The 21,179-nt window shown below is 35.6% G+C and overlaps 1 protein-coding gene across 1 annotated transcript; it reads right to left on the reverse strand.

The window, feature by feature from the left end:
- Positions 1 to 3,409: 3,409 nt before the first annotated feature.
- On the reverse strand, positions 3,410 to 20,154 carry lrrc23 (leucine rich repeat containing 23). The gene is made up of 8 exons (XM_039763757.1): positions 20,084 to 20,154; positions 15,189 to 15,345; positions 12,588 to 12,694; positions 12,216 to 12,478; positions 9,894 to 10,024; positions 9,558 to 9,694; positions 4,287 to 4,491; positions 3,410 to 3,920 (listed from the first exon to the last, which is right to left on the reverse strand). The coding sequence occupies exons 2-8, from the start codon at positions 15,324 to 15,326 to the stop codon at positions 3,879 to 3,881; spliced, it is 1,023 nt and encodes a 340-aa protein (XP_039619691.1). The 5' UTR covers positions 15,327 to 15,345; positions 20,084 to 20,154; the 3' UTR covers positions 3,410 to 3,878.
- Between the last annotated feature and the right edge of the window lie 1,025 nt (positions 20,155 to 21,179).

The following is a 21,179-nucleotide window of genomic DNA, read 5'->3' on the forward strand; positions in this document are numbered from 1 at the left end:
TGGTAAAAAGCCAGACACCAAATCTTAACATTATTTAATAACATTTCATAATTACATTCAAATAATTTAAATCATCACTCTGGACATAGCAGAGCTAAAGATGTTAAGGTTTGCATTGGCTGTGACAAAGATGGATAAGATTAGAAATGAGTACATTAGAAGGTCAGTTCAAGTTGGACAGTTGGGAGACAAAGTCAGAGAGGCGAGATTGCGTTGGTTTGGACATGTGCAGAGGAGAGATGCTGAATATATTGGAAGAAGGATGCTAAGGATAGAGCAGCCAGGCAAGAGAAAAAGAGAAAGTCCTAAGAGAAGGTTTATGGATGTGGTGAGAGAGGACATGCAGGTGATGGGTGTAACAGAACAAGATGTAGAGGACAAAGATATGGAAGAGAATGGTCCGCTATGGCAACCGCTAACGGGAGCAACCGAAAGAAGAAGAATTGCATTAAAATAATTACTAATTCTAAATAAATTTTAAACAGAGAAAGATGGCTTCGGGTGGCACGGTGGTGCAGTGTGTGTGTGTGTGTGTGTGTGTGTGTGTGCGCACCCTGCGGTGGGCTGGTGCCCTGGGTTTGTTTCCTCCTTTCGCCCTGTGTTGGCCGGGATTGGCTCCAGCAGACCCCCGTGACCCTGTAGTTAGGATATAGCGGGTTTGATAATGGATGGTTGGATGGAAGATGGCTTCTGTAAAGGCTGCTGGATAATGTGGCACCCAGAAGTAGATGTATATACAGTGCCCCCCGTAATGCATTTTTCCTTGATTTACCGCTATGCTGCAGAGTTTCAAATTACAAATCAAACAATTCAGACATGATTAAAGTGCACATTGTACACTTCAGTTTAAGGGTATTTGCATACATTTTGGTCACACTATGTAAAAATTGCATCCATTTCAAGGCACCATAATTTTGGGACAATTGGAATCAGAGGCGTTGTGATTAATTATGTGTGTTTCATTGTTTCATTATTGCAGGCATAAGACACCTTGGTTTGTTTCTACCTACCATTGTTCAACATAAGGACAAAAGCTATGCCAAAGAAAGTGAAAGAAGCAATTATGAGACAGAATAACAAGAATAAAACTATTACAGACATTGGTAAAACCTTAGGGATACCTAAATCAACTGTCATATCATTAACAGCAAAGAATGCACTGGTGAGCTCAGTAATTACAAAGGGACTGGTAGGTCAAGGAAGACCTCCACTGATGACAATAGAAGAATCCTCACTATGCTAAAGAAAAGGCCCAAATCCTGCCCGACAGATCAGAAACAGTGTTACGGATGCAGAGGTGTGTCAGAGACTATTATCCACTGAAGACTTCACAAACAGAAATATAGAGGTCACACTGCAAGATGCACACCACTTGATTGTCACAAATACAGGATGGCCAGATTATAGTTTGCGAGAAAGTACTGAAAAGAGTCTGCAGAATTATGGAAAAAGATCTTGTGGACAGACTAGACAAAGATCAGAGTGATGGGAAGAGCAAACTGTAGTGGAGAAAAGGAACTGCCCAAGATCCAAAGTATACCACTTCATCTGTTAAACATGGTGGGGATTGGTTGCTTTCAGCATGTATGACTGCCACAGGCAGGGGCACACTTATTTTCATTGATGATGTATCTATTGATAGCAGGTACACAATGAATTCTGAGGTGTATAGAAACATCTTATCTGCTCAAGTTCCAGTAAATGCCTCCAAACTCATTGGACATCACTTCATCCAACAACAAGATAACAATCCCAAACATACTGCTAAGGAAACACAGGAATTTTACAAAGCTAAAAAATGGGAAAATTCTTCAATGGAAAAGCCAGTTACTCGATTTAAATCCATTTGAGCATGATTCTCATATGCTGAAGAGGAAACTTAAGGGTACAAGCCCACAAAACAAGTAGGAGGTAAACATGGCTACATTAGAAGCTTGGCAGAGAATCACCAGAGAAGATACTCGCAGATTTCAAGCAGTCATTGCAAACAAGGTGACTGCAACAAAGTACTAAATATAACTGCTTTAATATACAGTATTTACCCTTGCTATGTCCAAAACATTATGGTACCCTAAAATGGCGAGATAATGTGTAAAAAGTGTTCTCATTTCTACATGCTGTGACCAAAATATATGCAAATACCCTTAAATGTAATTCTACAAAGTACACTTTGATCATGTCTGAATTGTTTGATTATAACTTGTGGAGCAGAGGGGTAAATTAAGGAAAAATTAGTCTTTGTCCCAAACATTATGAAGACACCATTTATACAGTACACACACATACTTTGATCAGATTGAGGATTCATTTTTGGCTTGTCCTTCAGCAAAAGTGCTGACAACTGAGCTTCCCTTCATATTTACGCTACTCAACCAGTTCTTTCATAAATTCACTGAGATTTTTATCCTATGAACAACTGAACAACGTCATCTTTAAAAATTAAATATAGCTGCATTTGAATTTTTATTTGAATACATATACATTTAGATATTTTCATATTTATTGTATATTTAATGTGACCTTCATTTCCTCAAACATTTAATCATGATCTTTTTATGTAAAACTTTTTTAGGTTAAAAAAAGGTTTACTCACTAAAGAACAAAAGACAGCCAGAAACAGCATGTCGATTCATTAGGTGACATCACCTGAGGGGCGCTGTTAATGGAAGTTAAGGGGTGTCTGTTCTGGACACAGAAGGGCGCCATTTATGTAACTCACGTGGCACGTGTTTTGGACCCTGAAGGAAACCCCCAACCTGCCTCCCTCTGGATCCTGAAGTCCAATAATACTGACTGAATGCTATTGGCACTTAAAAATAAAATGTTTAGAATTAAGGCTTTACCATAATCTGTACATGCCAAAAGACTGCGCTATGTTCCAATTTAATTATAAGAAAATCACTAATTATTTTTTCCACCTAGCCTTTATTCTAATGGAATATAACCTATATACATATACAGTATATCTATGTTGCAGTGCGATTTATATTTTTTTACGTATGCATGTATTTGTTGGTATTTTATTATTGCCATCTGTTCTAATGAGATATGTAAGTATGAAACTGATGTAACTTAGACATGTGAAGGATCACACTGTAATTAATACAAGTTAGGAAGTTATTCCCACAAAAGTTAAACTTTGTGACCTCATTGCATGTATTGCAAACATTTAAAACTGTGCACTTATATTCGCTAATGCCTTGAATTTTTAAATTATGAATATTTTAAAAGACAATAATATAAATGCCTGTGATTACCAAGAGCATTATGTATTCATACATATGGCAATAACAGAAATGTGATGCCATAAATTGCACAAGCTATGGGCTATTTTGGTAGATTATAAATGGCTTTCTTGAGATTATTATTACAAACAGACTATAAATAATTTAAACCATTTATGAACCAGTTATAAAACATATAATTTTATTTTTATTGTATTTCTTCAGCTAATGTCCTAATACAAACAGCAGTGCTGTTGTCAGAGGAGCATCTGTTCTTTTAGAAGATCCATATAATATACTGCATATAGTATTAAGAATAATGTATGCAAGGAACAGTAACACAGTGAAGAGGCAGCTAGCAACACCACCTGCCCACTTTTAGGATTCTTGGACCCAGTGATATTCTTGGATGGTATTTATGATAAGCCTCCATATTCCATTTCTGTTTTTGGTTTGGTCCAATGTTCTTTATATATTCAATAATTGATAGTGACTTTTACTTCCTCATGTGTGACTGGGCTAGTATTAATCAAAGTCCATTTTTTTACTGTGCAAGCTGTACTCATCAGTCTTAATCGTCTTCAGTATAGTGTACATACAGTAGGATGAAAATCTGAACAGTCCTAGTCAATATTACTACAAATACAAGAATTGTTAATTTTCATTTTCCTGTTCAAAGGCTGCTTCTTCAAGTTCCTGAAAAAAAAAACATATATACAGTTTGTCTAAAGGAAAATGGACTATAAGATCAACAATATCATTACTGTATTGTTATATGTTAAAAAAGGGATTGTTTACTGATAAAGCAAAATGCCCATTAATACTATAGAAATATTTTAAAACAATGTTGTTGCTCAAAGATATTATTTCTTGTGTTAGTTTAGTGGTACTCCTCTGGTTATTACTGTATATAATTAAATTATTTTTAATGAAATTAATTGAAAAGCAATATAAACCATATTGCACTTTGGGCTTTGAGTCTAACTACAAAATGGGCTTCAGTGTTTCTTTGTAATTTTATTTTACAAGATTATTGACTTCATCACTTTTACAAAAACTTACTCTCAGTCTCTCTTTTGCTTCTTCTTTCTCTTCAAAGCTGACAGGATCTTTATCCATTCTTTCTAGCAGTGGTAGGAAGCAGAGAATTCTTAAACGATAGTCATCAAGTTCACAAAGTGGATTGTCTGACAGAACAAGTGCTCGTAAAGTGTCAGACAATGGAGCAAGACAGGGAATCGAATGGAAACCGGGCACAAGATTTCCTCTGAAAAAAAAATGAAAAAAATATTTTTTTTGTACAATGCTGTGATAAAGATTCATCTCTTCATTTCAGTATTCTTATAATTAAACTAAGACTATTTTCTTTGCTGTAGCATCCCCCTCTTGCTTTTGTTCATGTTTTGTTTCATATGGTATTGTTATCCTGTTAATTTATTAAGTGCTATGTTTTAATAGGTTGTTTCCTAATATGGAAAAGCTACTCAGGCTGCTATATTTCAACCAATTAATTTTTTTTCTGAATTGCTAAAACAATAAAAATGATTCTTAGGACAAAAGTGTCAAAGGCCAAAACTTAGTTAATGAGTCAAACAGTCTTTTGGCAAAATTCAACAATGTTCACCTACTAAAATTTGCAGAGCTTATACACCCTGGATAAACACATCAGTATTCACAATGCACAATTATGTTTGGAGTCTTTTTACCCTCTGATGCAAGTTGAAAACACAAAAGTTGAACCAAACTAGCACGCATAGTTGTCGTCATTTAGAAATTTAGATTCAAAATTATTTACAAGGGGGGGACCCAAAAATAACCGGAAATGTTTTTAAAACATGTTTAATTTAATTTTCTGTACAAACTACAATTAGTCTCCTTCAAGGTACTCTCCATTGGCGGAAATACACTTATCTAACCATTCCATTGTTCGAAACATTTTTTAAATTCGTCTTAAGTAATGCCCATTAATGCTCTGGTCGTTTCTTGTTTTACCTCTTCGACGTCAGCAAAACGCCTTCCTTTCAAGTCTTTTTTCATCCGAGGGAACAAAAAGAAATCACACGGAGCTAAATCCAGTAAGTAGGGTGGGTGGTTCAGGGTTGTCATACCGTTTCAATAACAATAGTTTCTGCAACACTTTTTTCAAGAAGAAAACAAAATTTCACTGCCGCACGTTGCTCACGATAATCGGCCATCGTAAAAAAACGACGTTTGCACAAAACTACTTTTACAAAATTCACTGAACACAAGCACAACCTTCCAGACTGATGGCACTTGGCAGACTGACTTGTGAGGAGTGTAACTAGATCGCCCTAGCGGCCCAACCACGTACTACAAGTACCAACCTAACAACAACAAAATTCCGGTTATTTTTGGGTCCCCCCTCGTTTCTAATCATGTATTGGACAGATATGTCAGCGGTTCAACAATAATCACAACATTTTGTAATTGGTTTCCTTCTACCATACTTCCTCTTCCTAAATCCCATACGAGAACTTTTTTTGGTATGGCAGTAGAAAGTGCATAACAGAATCCCAGATGCCCAGAAAAATCTTGGCCTATGGCCTGTAGGTGTGGACTAATGTCAAGGTTAAATTCAGCATGCCTGGATATTCTTTCACACTTTTTCTTGCAAGAGAAAGCATTGCCTGTGATGTAAATGATGCCATGACATGATGCTGAGGCAGAATGAATATTTTTCCTTAACTTTGACTTTGCAATATTTTACTGTTGTACAACATTTCACTGTAATGTGCTTTTCATCTGGATAATTTCTGTTTTTCCTTTGGATTTTAAAATAACATTTTTAGAGTGAAGAAAACTAGAAACACTATATATTGCTTATACAGTATTTTGTTTTGAGTTGTAAATATTGTCATTGCTATTTAACATATTATTCTTTATTCTAGTCTTTTGATGCTGTTGATTTCTTATGCTGTAACTCCAAAATACCTTATCGACACGGTTTTAACAAAGTTTATCTAATCTAAACAGTTTTTTCGAATTCCACAAACATTTTTGACTGGCAGTGTTTTCAATTTTTTGATGCAGTGTGTTGTAAATGCTCAAAGGTGCCTTGTATGTTGACTTGCTTTGTGTGTAATCGGAAACCTGTGTTTGGTTTCAAGCAAAGATAAAGTGGTTTTGAGTGCATTGTTTTAATTTGCCTGGCCAGTCAGAGGTTTTGTGTAAGTGGTCTGTAGATGTGGTTTAGAGTTCTAAGAAAAGGGTGACAAGTTTCAGTAAATGTTTCTTAGTTGTTTTGCAATACTGTAACATAGCTGGTAAAAATGAAACATAACAAGTTAATGCCAAACTGTATAACAGATAATTACTAATAAAAATAATTGATTAATAAAAAAATGAAGAGATGATGTTTTGAAGAAATGTATGAAAAGATACCCACAAGCAAAATCCAAACAAGACAACCAATGAGGAAACAATTCAAAGAAATGGGGAAAATATTAGCAAACCTGACAGGCTGCTATGAAAATGTAAAATCCAGTTCAATATATACTAGAAAATAAATTATAAATGTTATTGGGAAAATTGTGCTGTCCCAAAAATAAAATAGATATTACAAAATAAAATAAAAATGTTTACTAGCTTGAGCATACAAAAAATTACTAAGGAAAATATGTTTATGTCAGTTAATTGACAGATATACTGATTATTATGAACAACATACAGTATATATACTGTATATATATATATATATATATATATATATATATATATATATATATATATATTCATAATAATATTAGGGTCACAATATTTCTATGTGCCGGTAAAGTGCTATAATGCTTACAATAAAAACTATTATATAGTTTAAGCTTGACTGACTGACTTAAGATTGTATGGTGGTTCAGTGGTTAATGCTACTGTCTAAAATTTCCAGACACCAGTGTGTAATTTCCTGCCCAGTCAGAACTGTGATGTTCTCTCTGAATCCACGTGACCTTCCACCCCCACTTTAAAATACCAAATATGTGCATGTTAAGTTAATTGGTAGCTCTAAATTGGGCCAATATGTGTGTGAATAACTGTCTCTCTAAACGAGTGAACATTCATCCAGGGCTGTTGTTTACTGACTTCTACCCAATGCTGCTGGTATTGGTGTAGGGTTCTGTGACCTAGCAGTAGAAATAAATGGTTGAAAAAAATGCATGAATAGGTGAATGGATGGATAAATTGGTGATGGGTAAATAATTAATGGAATTTCACAAATACAGTTAGAAATCGAATGGAAACAATTTTTCAAAACATTACTCACACATACCAAGTAAAGGCATATTAACAAACAGTCAACATAGATTTAGACAGTTATTTTTTACATGTATTCTAGAATATTATTTAAAAGTTATGAATTTATATTTTCCAAATGTTGTGATATAGTACTGCATGAAGGGTTTGTGATCTAAAAACAAAAGTGGAAATTCAAAGTAGCATGTGCAGATGGTTGTAAAATGGACTTAATCATGGAAAGCAATGAGTTATGACATAAGGCATGCCTTCTGAATCTTGTGATGTCAATAGAATGGTGTTACAGGGATCGCTGCAAGGAGTGGCCCACTGTTTAATTCAGACAAGAAAGTAACTAACAAGGTAGTTAAGTTTGTAAATAACACTAAATGAGTGGTTCAAAAGAATATCATAGAAGTAGAAAAATTATTACATAAGAGTCTGGACAAACTCACAGTTAGGTGCATATGTGGTAGATAAAGATTATTTTAAATTAATGTAAGATTTTTGTATGTACAATAGGAAATAAAAATACTACATATAATTATAGAAAGGGGATCTGAAGCTGGAAAGTACACTTTACGATAGGGACTTAAGAGTCTGAGTGGAGTCATTATTGTGTTAGTATAAAGAATTGCATAAGGACTAATAGGATGTTACGTTACATAAAAAACTTTGGGAATTACAAGTCAATAAATGCTATGATTAATCTGTATTTCACATTTGTGAGACCTAATTTGGAGCATCATGCATAATGTGTGGTATCCATAATGCATACAAAATACATAATAGCACTAGAAAAGGTCAAAAGACAAGCTATTTGACTGATTGTAGAACTATACAGTAAGAGCTACAAAGAGACAAAAGGACGCTCAATTTAGTATGGTTCTACCTGAGTGATTAACATTTGGAGCAGGAGGTGACTATAATATTTATGGAGAAGTGCTTTCCAGATTCAGTCCTGGGGCAATCTTACAGTTGCAGGATTTTTTTTTTCTACAATTTTCACAATCAGTGAAAATTAATTATCTCTAATTAATCTCATTGTTTAATTCACTGATCTTTATTTTGATATTAATACTAAGCATTATATTTATAAGAATTTTGCCACAGTTTTAACTTCTTACCTCTCTTTCGTAATTTCATATTAATCTGCCTTTGCTATCTTAATCCTAATAATGACAATTAACAAAGAGCAGAGTACACACCAGGGCAAATGGCACATAATGATGATAGCTACAGAAGCTACTTCAGTGCCCATGTGTCCCATCTTTTCATTTTTTAACCAATATATCCAGATTGTTTCAGGGAGCAGACACTACTCCAGAGTATTGGATGCAATGCAGAAGCAAGACCTAAGTGGTATGCCAGATCATACCAAAGTGAACATTTACGTACTCCAAATATCACATTCTATCGTTCTAAAGCAGTTTTTCCCAAACTCAGTCCTGGGGACCCCCCGTGGCTGCAGGTTTTTGCTCCAACCAGATTCCTAATCAGTGACAACACCTGATAACACTGATCTCATTTAATTATCTGGTATAGCAGCATGAGCTTTACATTTATAAGAAATTTACAAATATTTCTGCTTTTGCTATAGATTTAAACGCTTAACTCTATTTTGTTGATTTCATTATACTTTGCCCTTTCTCTGTGCAGTTTTACCCCCTTCGTTGTATCTTAATAATGACAAAAACAAGCAGAGCAGACACTGAATAATCAAAGGCTGCAACTATTTTAGAGTCAGACCCACTAATTAGTAAATAATGGATTAATTAAACAATTAGAACATCTAGAAAAGTAGAATGAAAATCAAGATGAAAATACTGTTAAAAAGAAAAAAAATACATCATTCCTATATAACTGCTTGTTCCCAAAACACAGAACTTGGTAAATAACACATCATTTAATTAGCCCAGGAGTTCAATTAAAAACAGAAGCTGGTTGGAACAAAAACATGCAGCCACATGGGGTGCCCAGGACCGAGTTTGGGAAACACTGTTTTAAAGTCACCTATTAACAAGTACTGTATGGGTTTAAGATACAAAAGAAAGCCAGAAGCAACCTAATAAAACCTGCTTCACATACCTTAAATTGAGATACTGAAGAGACTTCATTCCCTCGCCAATGCCTTTAAGAGACTCAATTTGGTTGTCACGAAGGTGCAAAGTTGTTAATTTCTCAAGGTGATCAAGTCCTTTTAGATGTTTGATCATATTTTGTGCCTATATTATTAAAACACATTTTGATAGATGGATAACAAAATTGTAAATTATACTGTTATGGATAAAGTTAAAAGAAAATTGGGAAACAGAAAGAGCTCCTCTTGCAAAAGAAAGAAATCACCAGGCTGCAATATCCTCAAACAACGAAAAGAGAAGTAGAAATTATTGAATTTCCACAAATTCTAATATAAATACATACCAAGTACAATTTACGAAGGTTTGGTAAGTAGATTCCATCTGTAGTCTCCAACTGGTTTCCTCTTAATTCCAGAGTAACAAGATTAGATAGCCGTCCATAATCTAAACCACTAATGATCTTTAGCTGATTACCTGGAAGGAGTTAATATATATTTTTATATTCGTATATTATTATTACAATTATCAATTTGTGAAATGTGTTTATCTAAGGTGGCATACAAGATTAGTATATCTATATATATAATTCACTAAGGCAAGACGACCATGGAAAGCACGCCGGAAGGGGCGTGGATTCACTAAGCCGCCGACAAGTGAGACACCTATGGCGCACACAGGAAGGAGCCACGCCCACCAACTTCAAGACCATTGGATACGACGACAACTCAGACGCGACGACACAGAAAAAATGGCGTCATTTATAATTTGTCTGTCGTAGAGGCAACATGCAGCTCCGACCCACACTGACTGTTTATAGAGGCATGTTTCTCGCGGAGGTGAATCGCCATATGCAGCGTGTAAAACGGTTTGCGAGGGGTATCCCTTGGGATCCTTAAAACATTCCTTTACAACTGAGGCTAGAACACAATGAAGTAAGCAGTCTTTAAAAAACTTGTTTTCGGTTATGACGCACGACTGCATGACCATAGCAAAGTGTTTTACACTCTACATACAGCAATTCGCATACGCGACAAACAGGCGTCTTCTTAGATGCTCCTGCACTTTGTACACACCCCCCTCCCACCTCGCTACTACCGTGGTCGGGTGTCTTGGTGGATTATATATAGAAAGGCACCCAAAACCACACAGAGCAATGAAACGTCTACGTGAGTCACATGTACATCTGAACTGTACAAAGATGACAACGACTCGAGTGACGAGTTAAGGAAGCAGTCTTTAAAAACCAATAAGCCCTGTGCCTCTGTTTCATTACCGTCTCACCTGCTTCACCAATGCACGCCCCGCAACAGGGCAGCCAACCGGGTAACCAAAGTCTTTGGGTTCAGGGGGGAGTATGGTTACAAAGCTGAAACTTAAAGGAATTGACGAAAGGGCACCACCAGGTGTGAAGCCTTCTGCTTCATTTGACTCAACACAGGAAACCTCACCCGGCCCGGATACGGAGAGGATTGACAGATTGATAGCTCTTTCTCGATTCTGTGGGTGGTGGTGCATGGTAGTTCTTAGTTGGTGGAGCGATTTGGCTGGTTATTTCAGAAAACGAACGAGACTCCCGCCTGCCAAATAGTTACATGACCCAACAGTGGTCGGCGTCCAAATTCTTAGAGGGACAAGTGGCTTTCAGCCACGTGAGATTGAGCATTAACAGGTCTGTGATGCACTTGTATGTCCGGTACTGCACGCGCGCTACACTGAATAGATCAACGTGTGTCTACCCGGCGTGGGTAAGCCGTTGAACTCCATTCGTGATGGAGACCGTGGCTTGCAATTGTTCCCCACGAACGAGAAATTCCCAGTACATGCGGGTCATACACTCGAAATGATTACGTCACTACCCTTTGTAAAAGTTTGTGTGACTTGGTGGATTATATATAAAAAAGGAGCCGGAACCGCAAAGAAGAATGAAAAATCAACGTTGAAACCGACTGAGGCGGTGTTTGGGAAATTAACAATCAGCTTGACTCACAGGTGCATGTGGACTGTACACAGACGAAAGCGACTCAGGTTGGGAGTTGGGGGCGGGCACATAAGCGGGCAGTGCGTACTGAACGAGCGCCGTTCAACCCCGTCCTTCGCTTTGGAAAGAGAAGGCGCGACTGCGCTCCTCCGGTTTTCAGTCACGGACAATTGTATGTTGGTTCGTAGCGTGCCTTGTTGCAATGTTACTTTTCTTGGTGGTTTATTAAATTACGGATCTTTCAAATGTTTGTTTTTTCCTCTGTGCTTAAAAATCATTTAAAAAGCGGCCTGATTATGCGGCGTATGCTATGCCGCGGGTTGGCTATATTTTATATATCTTTATAAAAAAGACAATAAAATATCAAAATTGAATTAGGTACACTGTGTATGTTAGACTGAATGTGTCTGTATTCATTTAATTCACTGAGAAGATTAGGCCCCTTTAAAAACAACTTAATGTTCAACCGTACACTAAATACACAAGCTACTAAGGAATATGCTTCCCAAACCAACACATCCTTTTCAATGACACTGGCCTTTGCAGCAACTTTACACCTGATGTCCCTTGCAATCATTAGACTGGAGAATATACCCATGGAGGGCATAGAGGGGTATCATAAACATAAAAAAACTGAAACATATACTTTCTGTTTTACAAAATATATTAGAGCTAGTTTGAACTTACCAGATAGATTTAACACCTCCAGCGCTGGGGTACTTAAGGCATTTGTGACTTTTATGTGATTGGATGATAAATTAAGCCACTGGAGATATGGGAGCTCTTCTAGTTTCTGATCTTGTAAATCAGTTAATCGATTAACATCTGCTTTTATCCAGAGGAGGTGTGTTAAGGATGCCAATGGGGAAAGGTCATTGAGAAAGTTTGAAGAAATATCAATAAATCTCAGGTGAATGAACTTACTGACCAAAAGAATGTCAGTCAGTCCCCTGAAATAAATAATCAACACTCAAAACATTGAAATGTATGCAAAGATTTTGAGACACACTTTTAAAATGCATATTTAGTATTATTATTTAGTATTTTTTTTTTGCTTACTTGTCACTGAGTTCCAGCTTAACATAGGCATGTCCCAAGCCGGTGCTAGTCTTGCATAATAATGATAGTCCTTCTGTGATTATTTCAGACGACAAGGGGCATACTATCTGTTTAAAGGAACACATCAAGAAATAAGTGGAAATAGAGAAAGAATCAAAATGAAAACCTCTATTGAAAAAATGATGGCAAGTATACATTATGAACAATTCTGACATTAAATATTTGTGTTCTTACTTAAAAAATATTCATTTTTATTAATGTGATCCTTTTGTTTTAAAATTAATAAATGTATCATCCTCCCACCTAATACTATGCATTTTCAAATTCCAGAATACCAGCACCAGAAATACAAGTGACCCGATCAGTTTCTCTTTTGCCCACCCACTGCAGAAGTTATTCATGCACAATTTGGCATTCACATTTCAGTAACATTGTTTGTGAAAAACAGAGAAGTAAAGCTAATCTAAGCTCAAGTCATTGCATCACAGAAAAACCTCAGAAATGCTGGTTTAGGACAAATTAAGCCCACCGTCAAGTTGACAAAATTTGCATCAATTTCAATACTTTGAAAAATCACAGTGTTTTTGATTGCAATCACAAGTGCTACTTTCTGTAAAATTTGCAAACTCAAATACACACTTGTGTGCAAATCATGACAAATAATGTGAACTGTGCAACTGGATTATGATATAGAGATCCACGATGTATGGTAAGCCTAAATATTATCTCATCCTTGCAGTCTGTCAACTTTTTTTTGTAAAGACGCTGCAGCTTTTGATGGTGCTGCAATGTTTTCTTTTTTCTCAGTTTCTTGCCTCATTTTTGTTTTTTTTTAAGAACTAACTTTTTTTGTGTTTGCTTTTGATTTCTGCCTGTACTTGCACTGGCACTTGATGCTGTTAAGACAGGTTCTGGCGGATTAGGTAACTTTGACCATGAATAAATTAATGGATGAAAAAACATTATTGGATATAAATGGCCAGTAGTCACTTTTGCAACTCCAGAATGTGACGCTGTATTTACAACCTGAGTTGTGATTGGTAGCAATTTAAAATCAAGCTTGATTTTACAAAATGATTTTTAATAATTTACACTTAAAAAAATACAGTTAAGTTGCCTTCACAATTTTTATAACTTCTAGTCATTTAAATAGGGTAAATACTAAAAGGAATAAAGTGTGTGTAAATAGAGTGTTCTGCAATACTTCAGTATTACAGAATACTGTAAATATTCAGATTATTCAGTATGAATAGATAATTGTATAAGAGTAAATGGTGTTCACAGGTAATGTAAGTGAAAATCTTTGCCCATACCCAACAAAGTCCTTGTAGAGCATGACACTGTTGGTAACAAGAGCAAGTACAAAAATGAAGAAGTGGCTTTTAGGTTTGTGGATCTCATTTAAAGTGAAAGAACCTCATGAATTTAAAAAACTACCGAAACTGCTTTCATAAAGATGTCATTTGGGAGGCCGAGTACTATGAGATACTGAAAAAAACAAAAACTTAACGCATAAGGCAAAATGGTCAACAAACTTTATCTCTGCAGAAAGTTGCTGTCTGGTCACTGTTGTCAACAGAATACAAAAATGAGTGAATGTGTACTGGAACAGTCAGTCATCTTCCATCCCGCTATATCCTAACACAGGTTTCATGGGGGTCTGCTGCTTTTGTATTATATTGGTCTGCTGGAGCTAATCCCAGCCAGCACAGGGCGTAAGGCAGGAACTGCAGGGCACCCACACAAACACCAAGCACACGCTAGGGACAATTTGGACTGTGGGAGGAAACTGGAGCACCCAGAGGTAACCCACGGAGAACATGCAAACTCCATGCAGGGAGGACCCGGGAAGCGATCCCAGATCTCCTTACTGAGAGGCAGCAGCACTACCACTGCGCCACCATGTGTCCTGGAACAGCAATTAGTTAAATCAGGAATGTCTAGCAAGCTGTATGAATTACTGTGAAGTACTTGAACTTAACTTTAAAATGTCTAGTGCTAACAAAGTAAACACTTATTTTTTGTATTATATTGTTCTTAGCTGTTCTGAGAAAGCATGTAAGTATTACATTTTACTATGCACACATGAAAACAAAATTAACTTGACTTAGCAATTTATAAGATAGATCATCAGTGTTAAGTGTGATCCTAGAAGCAGCATGGGTAGATGACTCTATGTTGTTTTCTTCTGAGATGGGTTAGTAAAGCGTATGCTGTTTGCCACAGTAAAAGTACTCATTTTGTACTAACACTGTGTTAGATCAAAATGAACATCAAGTGAAAAGGAGTGTAAGTTAATGTAAAACATTTGGTCTACTGTAAAATTTCAAGCATACTTAGATATCTGAATAACAACATCTCAGCTTGGTATTCTTGTTAAAACTCTCATCTTAGTTAAAAAGAAATATATAAAAACAACATAAACCTGTTTTATTAACATTTTACTGGTAATTTATACCCTAAACAATCAGAAGGACTGAATTATGTCATTGCTGTTTGACATCATTACTAAAATAAATACAATTTATTAGTAGCCCTTTGATTATGTTGCAAGATAAATTCAAAGGCAAAAACAAATTAAAAATCTGACAAATATAATACCTTTTCTTCTTCTTCTTCCTCGTGTGCTTCATCTTCTTCTCCCTTTTCCTCTCCTTCTCCTTCATTTTCCATACCGGCTCCCGCCTCTTCTTCATCCTCAACATCTCCCTCCAAAACCTCATCCTCTTCATCTGACATTGTTAATCATTAACTAGTTCTGCATGTAGATAAATAAAAAGGTAAGTGAATAAAAATACATGGTATTTAACATTTCTTTTTACTTTGCCATATAAGAGCTAGTGAAGGAAAATCATGCTGTCCTTTCATTTGACTATGAATATTTTTCTGGAAACCATTACTCAAGTGAATGGGTCAGTTAACATATAAAAATGCTGACTGCTTTTATAGTTTGCTTCTCAAGTATAAGTTGCCTTATGCTTTATTAATGACCTACCACTAGCTCATGAATAAAACCAAAACATAAAGTAATCATTTAATCTAAACAATAAAATAAATTTGTGATGAAATAGGAATGATGCATTTATTCAAGCTGAAAGACAGTCCAATGTATGTACTCTATATTACTGAACATTACTTCATTTTTCTTAAACATATATTATGACAATTATACTAAATAAAGGAACAAATTGCTTTGATGAAGAATTTTGCAGAAAGGTAAAACAATGTAACTAAAAGATGGGACCATTCTTAACTTCTACAGACATCACTGAAATTGGTTCCTCTAAATCTATTAATACTCACAGACGTTCTTTGCCTTTGGCAGGCATGACATAGTCCAAAAATGTTAAGAGAAGTGAACCTCTTTTGATCAAAAGATTGTATACGTAATCCTACTTTAGGTTTTCAGAATTCTCAAGTGAACAGTTGAATTATTTTAGCATAATTACTTTGGCTAAAGAAAAAAATACCACATTATTAAGTGTAAGCAAAGACTCTGATTATTCTGATTCATGTCTGTTTGGAATATCTGAAAAAATGTGCTCTTATGCAAGGAAAAAGTATTTACAGAAACTTATCTTCGCTTATCTGTCAAATGTTTTGTTTCATTGAGCCAAACTGTTATTGTCCTGTTCTGTGGTTAAAATGTAGTAAATTATACGCAAGCCAGTACAACACAGAACTATAACTTTAGTCTGGCAGAATGGAATATTCAACAAAAGCGACTTCAGTGCTTCTCTATGGTTTGGAACTCTGAATTTTCAGATTTTGGAACAGGACAGACACATTTTATGAATGTTCACAATAAATGATATTTACCTCCATTAATGACTTTGTTCTTCTTTATTTACATGCATCTTTTAAATTAATGGATTGCTTTTAGACATCAGTTTTAATCTTCAGTGTGTTGAAATTTATTACCAGTACATGATATTTTAAACTACTTCTTACATTTGCACATTGAACGATAACGAAGAAAAATTTTCTATATTGCTTCTAAAATGTACTTATCTTTTAAAAGAGTTCACCTTAAGCAGTTCTCAATCATTGACATTTGTTTCCAAATATGTTCCCATGATTTATAAATCACTGATTCTAACACAAATGCTGAAAACATGCAATGCTGAGCACATTTTGGCATCATCTGGGCTCACTGGTCACTAGTATCTGGTTACAATTAATTCCAAAATTACTACCAAAAATTTCCTGAGCTTTTGAAACTTATAAAGCATGGATACATATTATGAATCTGGGCTACAATGTATATCTGCAACAAGCTAATCAAAAGGAAGAATTATAGCTGACAATCCCTGGTACTACTATATGCCTTGATGATCTGAAAAAAAAAAAACTGACAAGTGTACATAAGCTAATACGTCACGAAGATTTATCAAGCTGTTAGAGAGGTTCTTGAACAAAGACATGATGAGGACATGTTTACCCTAGAAAAAAAAGTGTCTGTCACAGACTGAGTAAAGCAATTTGACACATAATTAGTCAATTCACTTTGTTTTTATTAATTTTGTTATTCTGAAATTCCAAGAACCAGTTGATCCCAGTTGTAAAGATTGTGCTGGTAAGAAGAACATTAGTGGATTCTTCTAAGCCATTGGAGCCCCTTTAACTCAAGAGAATTTCAATTAAAGTGTCTAGTGTGAACAACAAAAGTGATAAGAGACAGTTGTGAGAGTATGGGAATACTTATATTTCTTTAAAAATGGGTGTCTGATGTAAAAAGGCTGCAATCCTTACAGGAGATTTGATTCACTGCGCTATAATCACTTGGATTATTGCATCGGAGAACCACATCTACATGATACAGGTCTGGATTCCACTATAATTACAAATGCAGAAAAGTAATGTGTCAGTCTCTTCATTTGCAGTAAAACCTTTGAAGAAAGGGATCTGTTATCCTTTTCTTCACTGCCTGGTTCACTTCAAATCAAATCAATGACTGGGATTTATGTATACTGTATGTAGCATCTTTGGGAAAGTGAGAATGTTTTGGGGTACAGTTCCTATAAAGAATATTCAGTCTCTTGGAAAACTTAATTTTCAACATTCAATCAAAGCGGATTGAGTTCAGCTTTTTTGACACTGATTGACAGAAAACGATTTTAATGTCAAAATGAAATCAAATCTCCACAAAGTGGTCTAAATTAATAACAAATAAAAACCGCAAAACAATTGATTGCATAACTATTCATCCTGTTTAACATGAAACACAAAAAATCATCACTAGTGCAGCCAGTTGGCTTTAGAAGTCAAAAACAATACAAGTCAGAAAAGAGAATTTGGTCAATTACATTTTCAGATTTCCTGGAATCAGGGAAGTACATTTAAAATTCAAATTTAAAGAAGAATATAAAAGAAATGAGCAGGAAAATTTTGTTGATTTATTCATTAACAAATGTAGAATGTGTTTCGTTTATCAAAATGAGCATACTTATTCATTCATTTACACAAATTCAGTTGCATCTGCTCCACTGCTTGTCAATGGAACACTGGTTTGACTGGCAGAGGCTTATGTTGTTTTCTTTAAATATTTGTGTATATAATTTTGTTTATGATTCTGTAATTTCTTTGTGTCTGTGGTGTTGCTGATTACTGCTTTGTACTGATCATAAGCATGATGCAAATCACATACAAAATCCTGGAATTCTCAAAAAGTGCAGATATTATTAGGTGGTCCAGATCTCTAGTCTCTGGATTTTGGGACTTTTGCAGAAATTAGTTAAATGGAGATTACCTTTCTGGAGTCAAAGAATTTCAAAGCACATGTGTCTGGAAGGTCCAACTAGTGCTAACACAGTAACGTGGCCTAACCTACACAATGAAGACAAAAGAACACTTCAAGCAGCTCCATGAAAAGGTGATTCAAAAGCACGTCAGGGGATTGAGACAAGCAAAAATTCGTCACTGAATATTGCTTGGAGTGTAGTTAAATCAGTCATTAACAAATAGAAACACTGGGATAGCTGTAAATCTGCCTGAAGCAGCCCACCCACGAAACCTGTGTGATTGTGCAAAAAGATAAGTATTGAGGGAGGTCACCAAGAAACATTTGATTACTTTGAAGGAGTTACAAACTACAGTAGCTCAGATTAGTGTGACTGTGTATGCAACAACTGTTGTCTCGGTGCTTCAACAGTCACGGAACTAGTGAGAAAGAGAAAACAACTCTTAAGAAAACACATGCCATCTCAGCTAAAGTTGGCCAGAAGGCATATGGAAGACTCTAATGAAACTAAAACATAGCTTTTTGGTCAGACTAAACACCATGTTTGTCATAAGCCAGACACTGCACATCATCTAAAACACACCAACGCCATAAAGAATGTTGGTGGCAGAATAATGCTGTGAGGATGCTTCTCTGCAGCCTTATTGATTATAATCTATGATTGTAAATTATTTGTTATTACCTCTTTTCACTTGTGGTAATCAATTTTTGTTACCTGTCCTATTACACTTGCTGAACAAACAGGCCCAATTCTAATGGTACTCGATTATTTTTGCCTCTGTTATAAGTCACTTTGGATAAAAGCATCTGCCAAGCAAATAAATGTAAATGTAAATCACATTGAATGCTTAAAAATACCAGCTTGGAATGCAAACACCAGTCTTTAAATGGTGCAGAGGAACCTAGATAAGAATACAATCAGACAGAAAAGGGAAAATAAAAATAAAGTAAAAAAAGGTGAGGGTCTTTTCATTACATAAAGTGTAAGCAGGGTGAAGAGAAAAAAAATCTTAAAAACTGTTATACCAGGGTATCAGAAGAAAAACCCAAGTCATTGTTACAGTAAGAAGGCAAGCGAATTTCACAGGATGAAGTTAGGAAGTAAAGGTCAGAGCTAGCAGCTTCTGGAAATTACAGGCTTTCTTTTCCTGGAATTTCACAAGGCTAGAGTGGAAGGCTCCTGAATTCATGAGGCAGCAATTAACTGCACTATGGCGAAAACATAAATAAACTCATTCATCCATTTTCTGGACCCAGTTTTTCAATGACGCACAAACACCCCTGCCACTAAACCTGTGAAATAGAAGTACTAATAGCCAAATTATTATTAACATATAACGGAAAATAACGTATAATGTGTAAATTGGTTATTGTTTGCATATGTTCATGAAAGTAATAGGCGTAGCAAACAGTAACTTTAGCAGGAAAGTATAAGCGTTGTTTTACAAGATATCCAACTAATTCAAAGCGAACTTTTATTGATGCTCATCAACTATAATCCAGGTTACCATTTTTTGAAAGGTTCTCGTTCTCTAAATGGTGCAATACATAGGGAATTATAACGACGGAATGGCGCTAGGTATATTAAAACGCATGCTTTAGTCTTTCCATATAATATATGACAACGTTTTAATAAATCAAACTGCAATTTTGAAATTATGTTTTAGTTCTCTTTAGTAGATAATGGCATTGCAATAATCACAAACGGCATGTATTTATTAATACGTTAAAACGGGAGAAACATAAACTGACTCACCTCGCTCGGATCTGCTACAGATCAACGCGTCCGATGTTGCTATGGAGACGATGGGCTTACTTACAATACGCGGAAGTAGAACTGATTACAGTAGGAGGAGACATAAACGGGCTGTGGATAGAAAACACAGCCCACAAATGGCACGTCTTGGCCGAACAGATGCTTGTTGTCAAAACACATTACCTCAGACAGCAGGGGCGGAGAACTGAGTGAGCTTAACTTTGTTTTAAATTATAAAATATAAAAACACAGTAGTTACCCAGCAAACAAATAGGCATTGGGTTAGCGTAGGCCAATTGTGGGCAAACATATTGGCCCGATGTGGGCCGCCAACAATGGCACGGATTGGGATTTGCACATCGGGGCGTAATTGGCACATAAACACTGGCCCAGTGTGAACAAACAGACAGGGTGCTCATATTTGGTCATCAACCAGAAAAGAACCCGTTACCTTACTGGTGCGTTCCTTGAAGCTTTTTTAAAATTTTCTTTATGTCAATGATATCGCGTGTAATGACGAAGATTTAAAATTTATGAATTAATGAGAAAAAAATAATGCTAATGTATCTTCAGTTATTTATTCTTATAAAGCACAAAATGCGTTTTTTTGTGGAGTTACAACACATAATACAAAACATTACCAAAAACATTCATAAAATAGAAGTCAGTAAATAGTCAATAAGTATTAAATAAGGTTCATTCAGATTGGAAAAGAAAGTCTTCTGTTATCCTTATTTGCCTAGTGAATTACTTCTCTCCAATGCATGGATGAGCCCCTGTTTCTGTTGTCTAGATCTGTCAGTCTCTGACATTATAGAGCCAGTGTTTACCCAAATTTTCAACAGCAGCATCTTGGGGGGAATGATTTGCTCTTTAAACAGCATCTAAAAACACACCATAAATATGAAAACGTGTATAGGATAAGTGGGATAAAGATTCTAAAAACACTGATTTCTATCTGTGAAGAGCTGCAAGTCAGAAAATTCTCTTACCCTCAAAAATTATGTATTCTGTATGTGGTACACATCATTTCATGTATTGGAATTGGAATACCATTATGCTCATGTTTTCTTTAAAATTTTGAATAGAAAACAAT

This window comes from Polypterus senegalus, chromosome 9, assembly GCF_016835505.1.
Source record: "Polypterus senegalus isolate Bchr_013 chromosome 9, ASM1683550v1, whole genome shotgun sequence".
Taxonomy (NCBI): Eukaryota; Metazoa; Chordata; class Cladistia; order Polypteriformes; family Polypteridae; genus Polypterus; species Polypterus senegalus.

What these genes read in the sequence shown, in the direction of transcription:
- lrrc23 (XM_039763757.1), bottom strand. Translation starts at nt 15,326, where the DNA reads ATGTCAGATGAAGAGGATGAGGTTTTGGAGGGAGATGTTGAGGATGAA. An exon ending in AAGCTGGAACTCAGTGACAA is followed by an intron (nt 12,479 to 12,587) that starts GTAAGCAAAAAA and finishes TATTTATTTCAG; the next exon opens with GGGACTGACTGACATTCTTT. An exon ending in ACCTTCGTAAATTGTACTTG is followed by an intron (nt 9,695 to 9,893) that starts GTATGTATTTAT and finishes TTAATAATATAG; the next exon opens with GCACAAAATATGATCAAACA.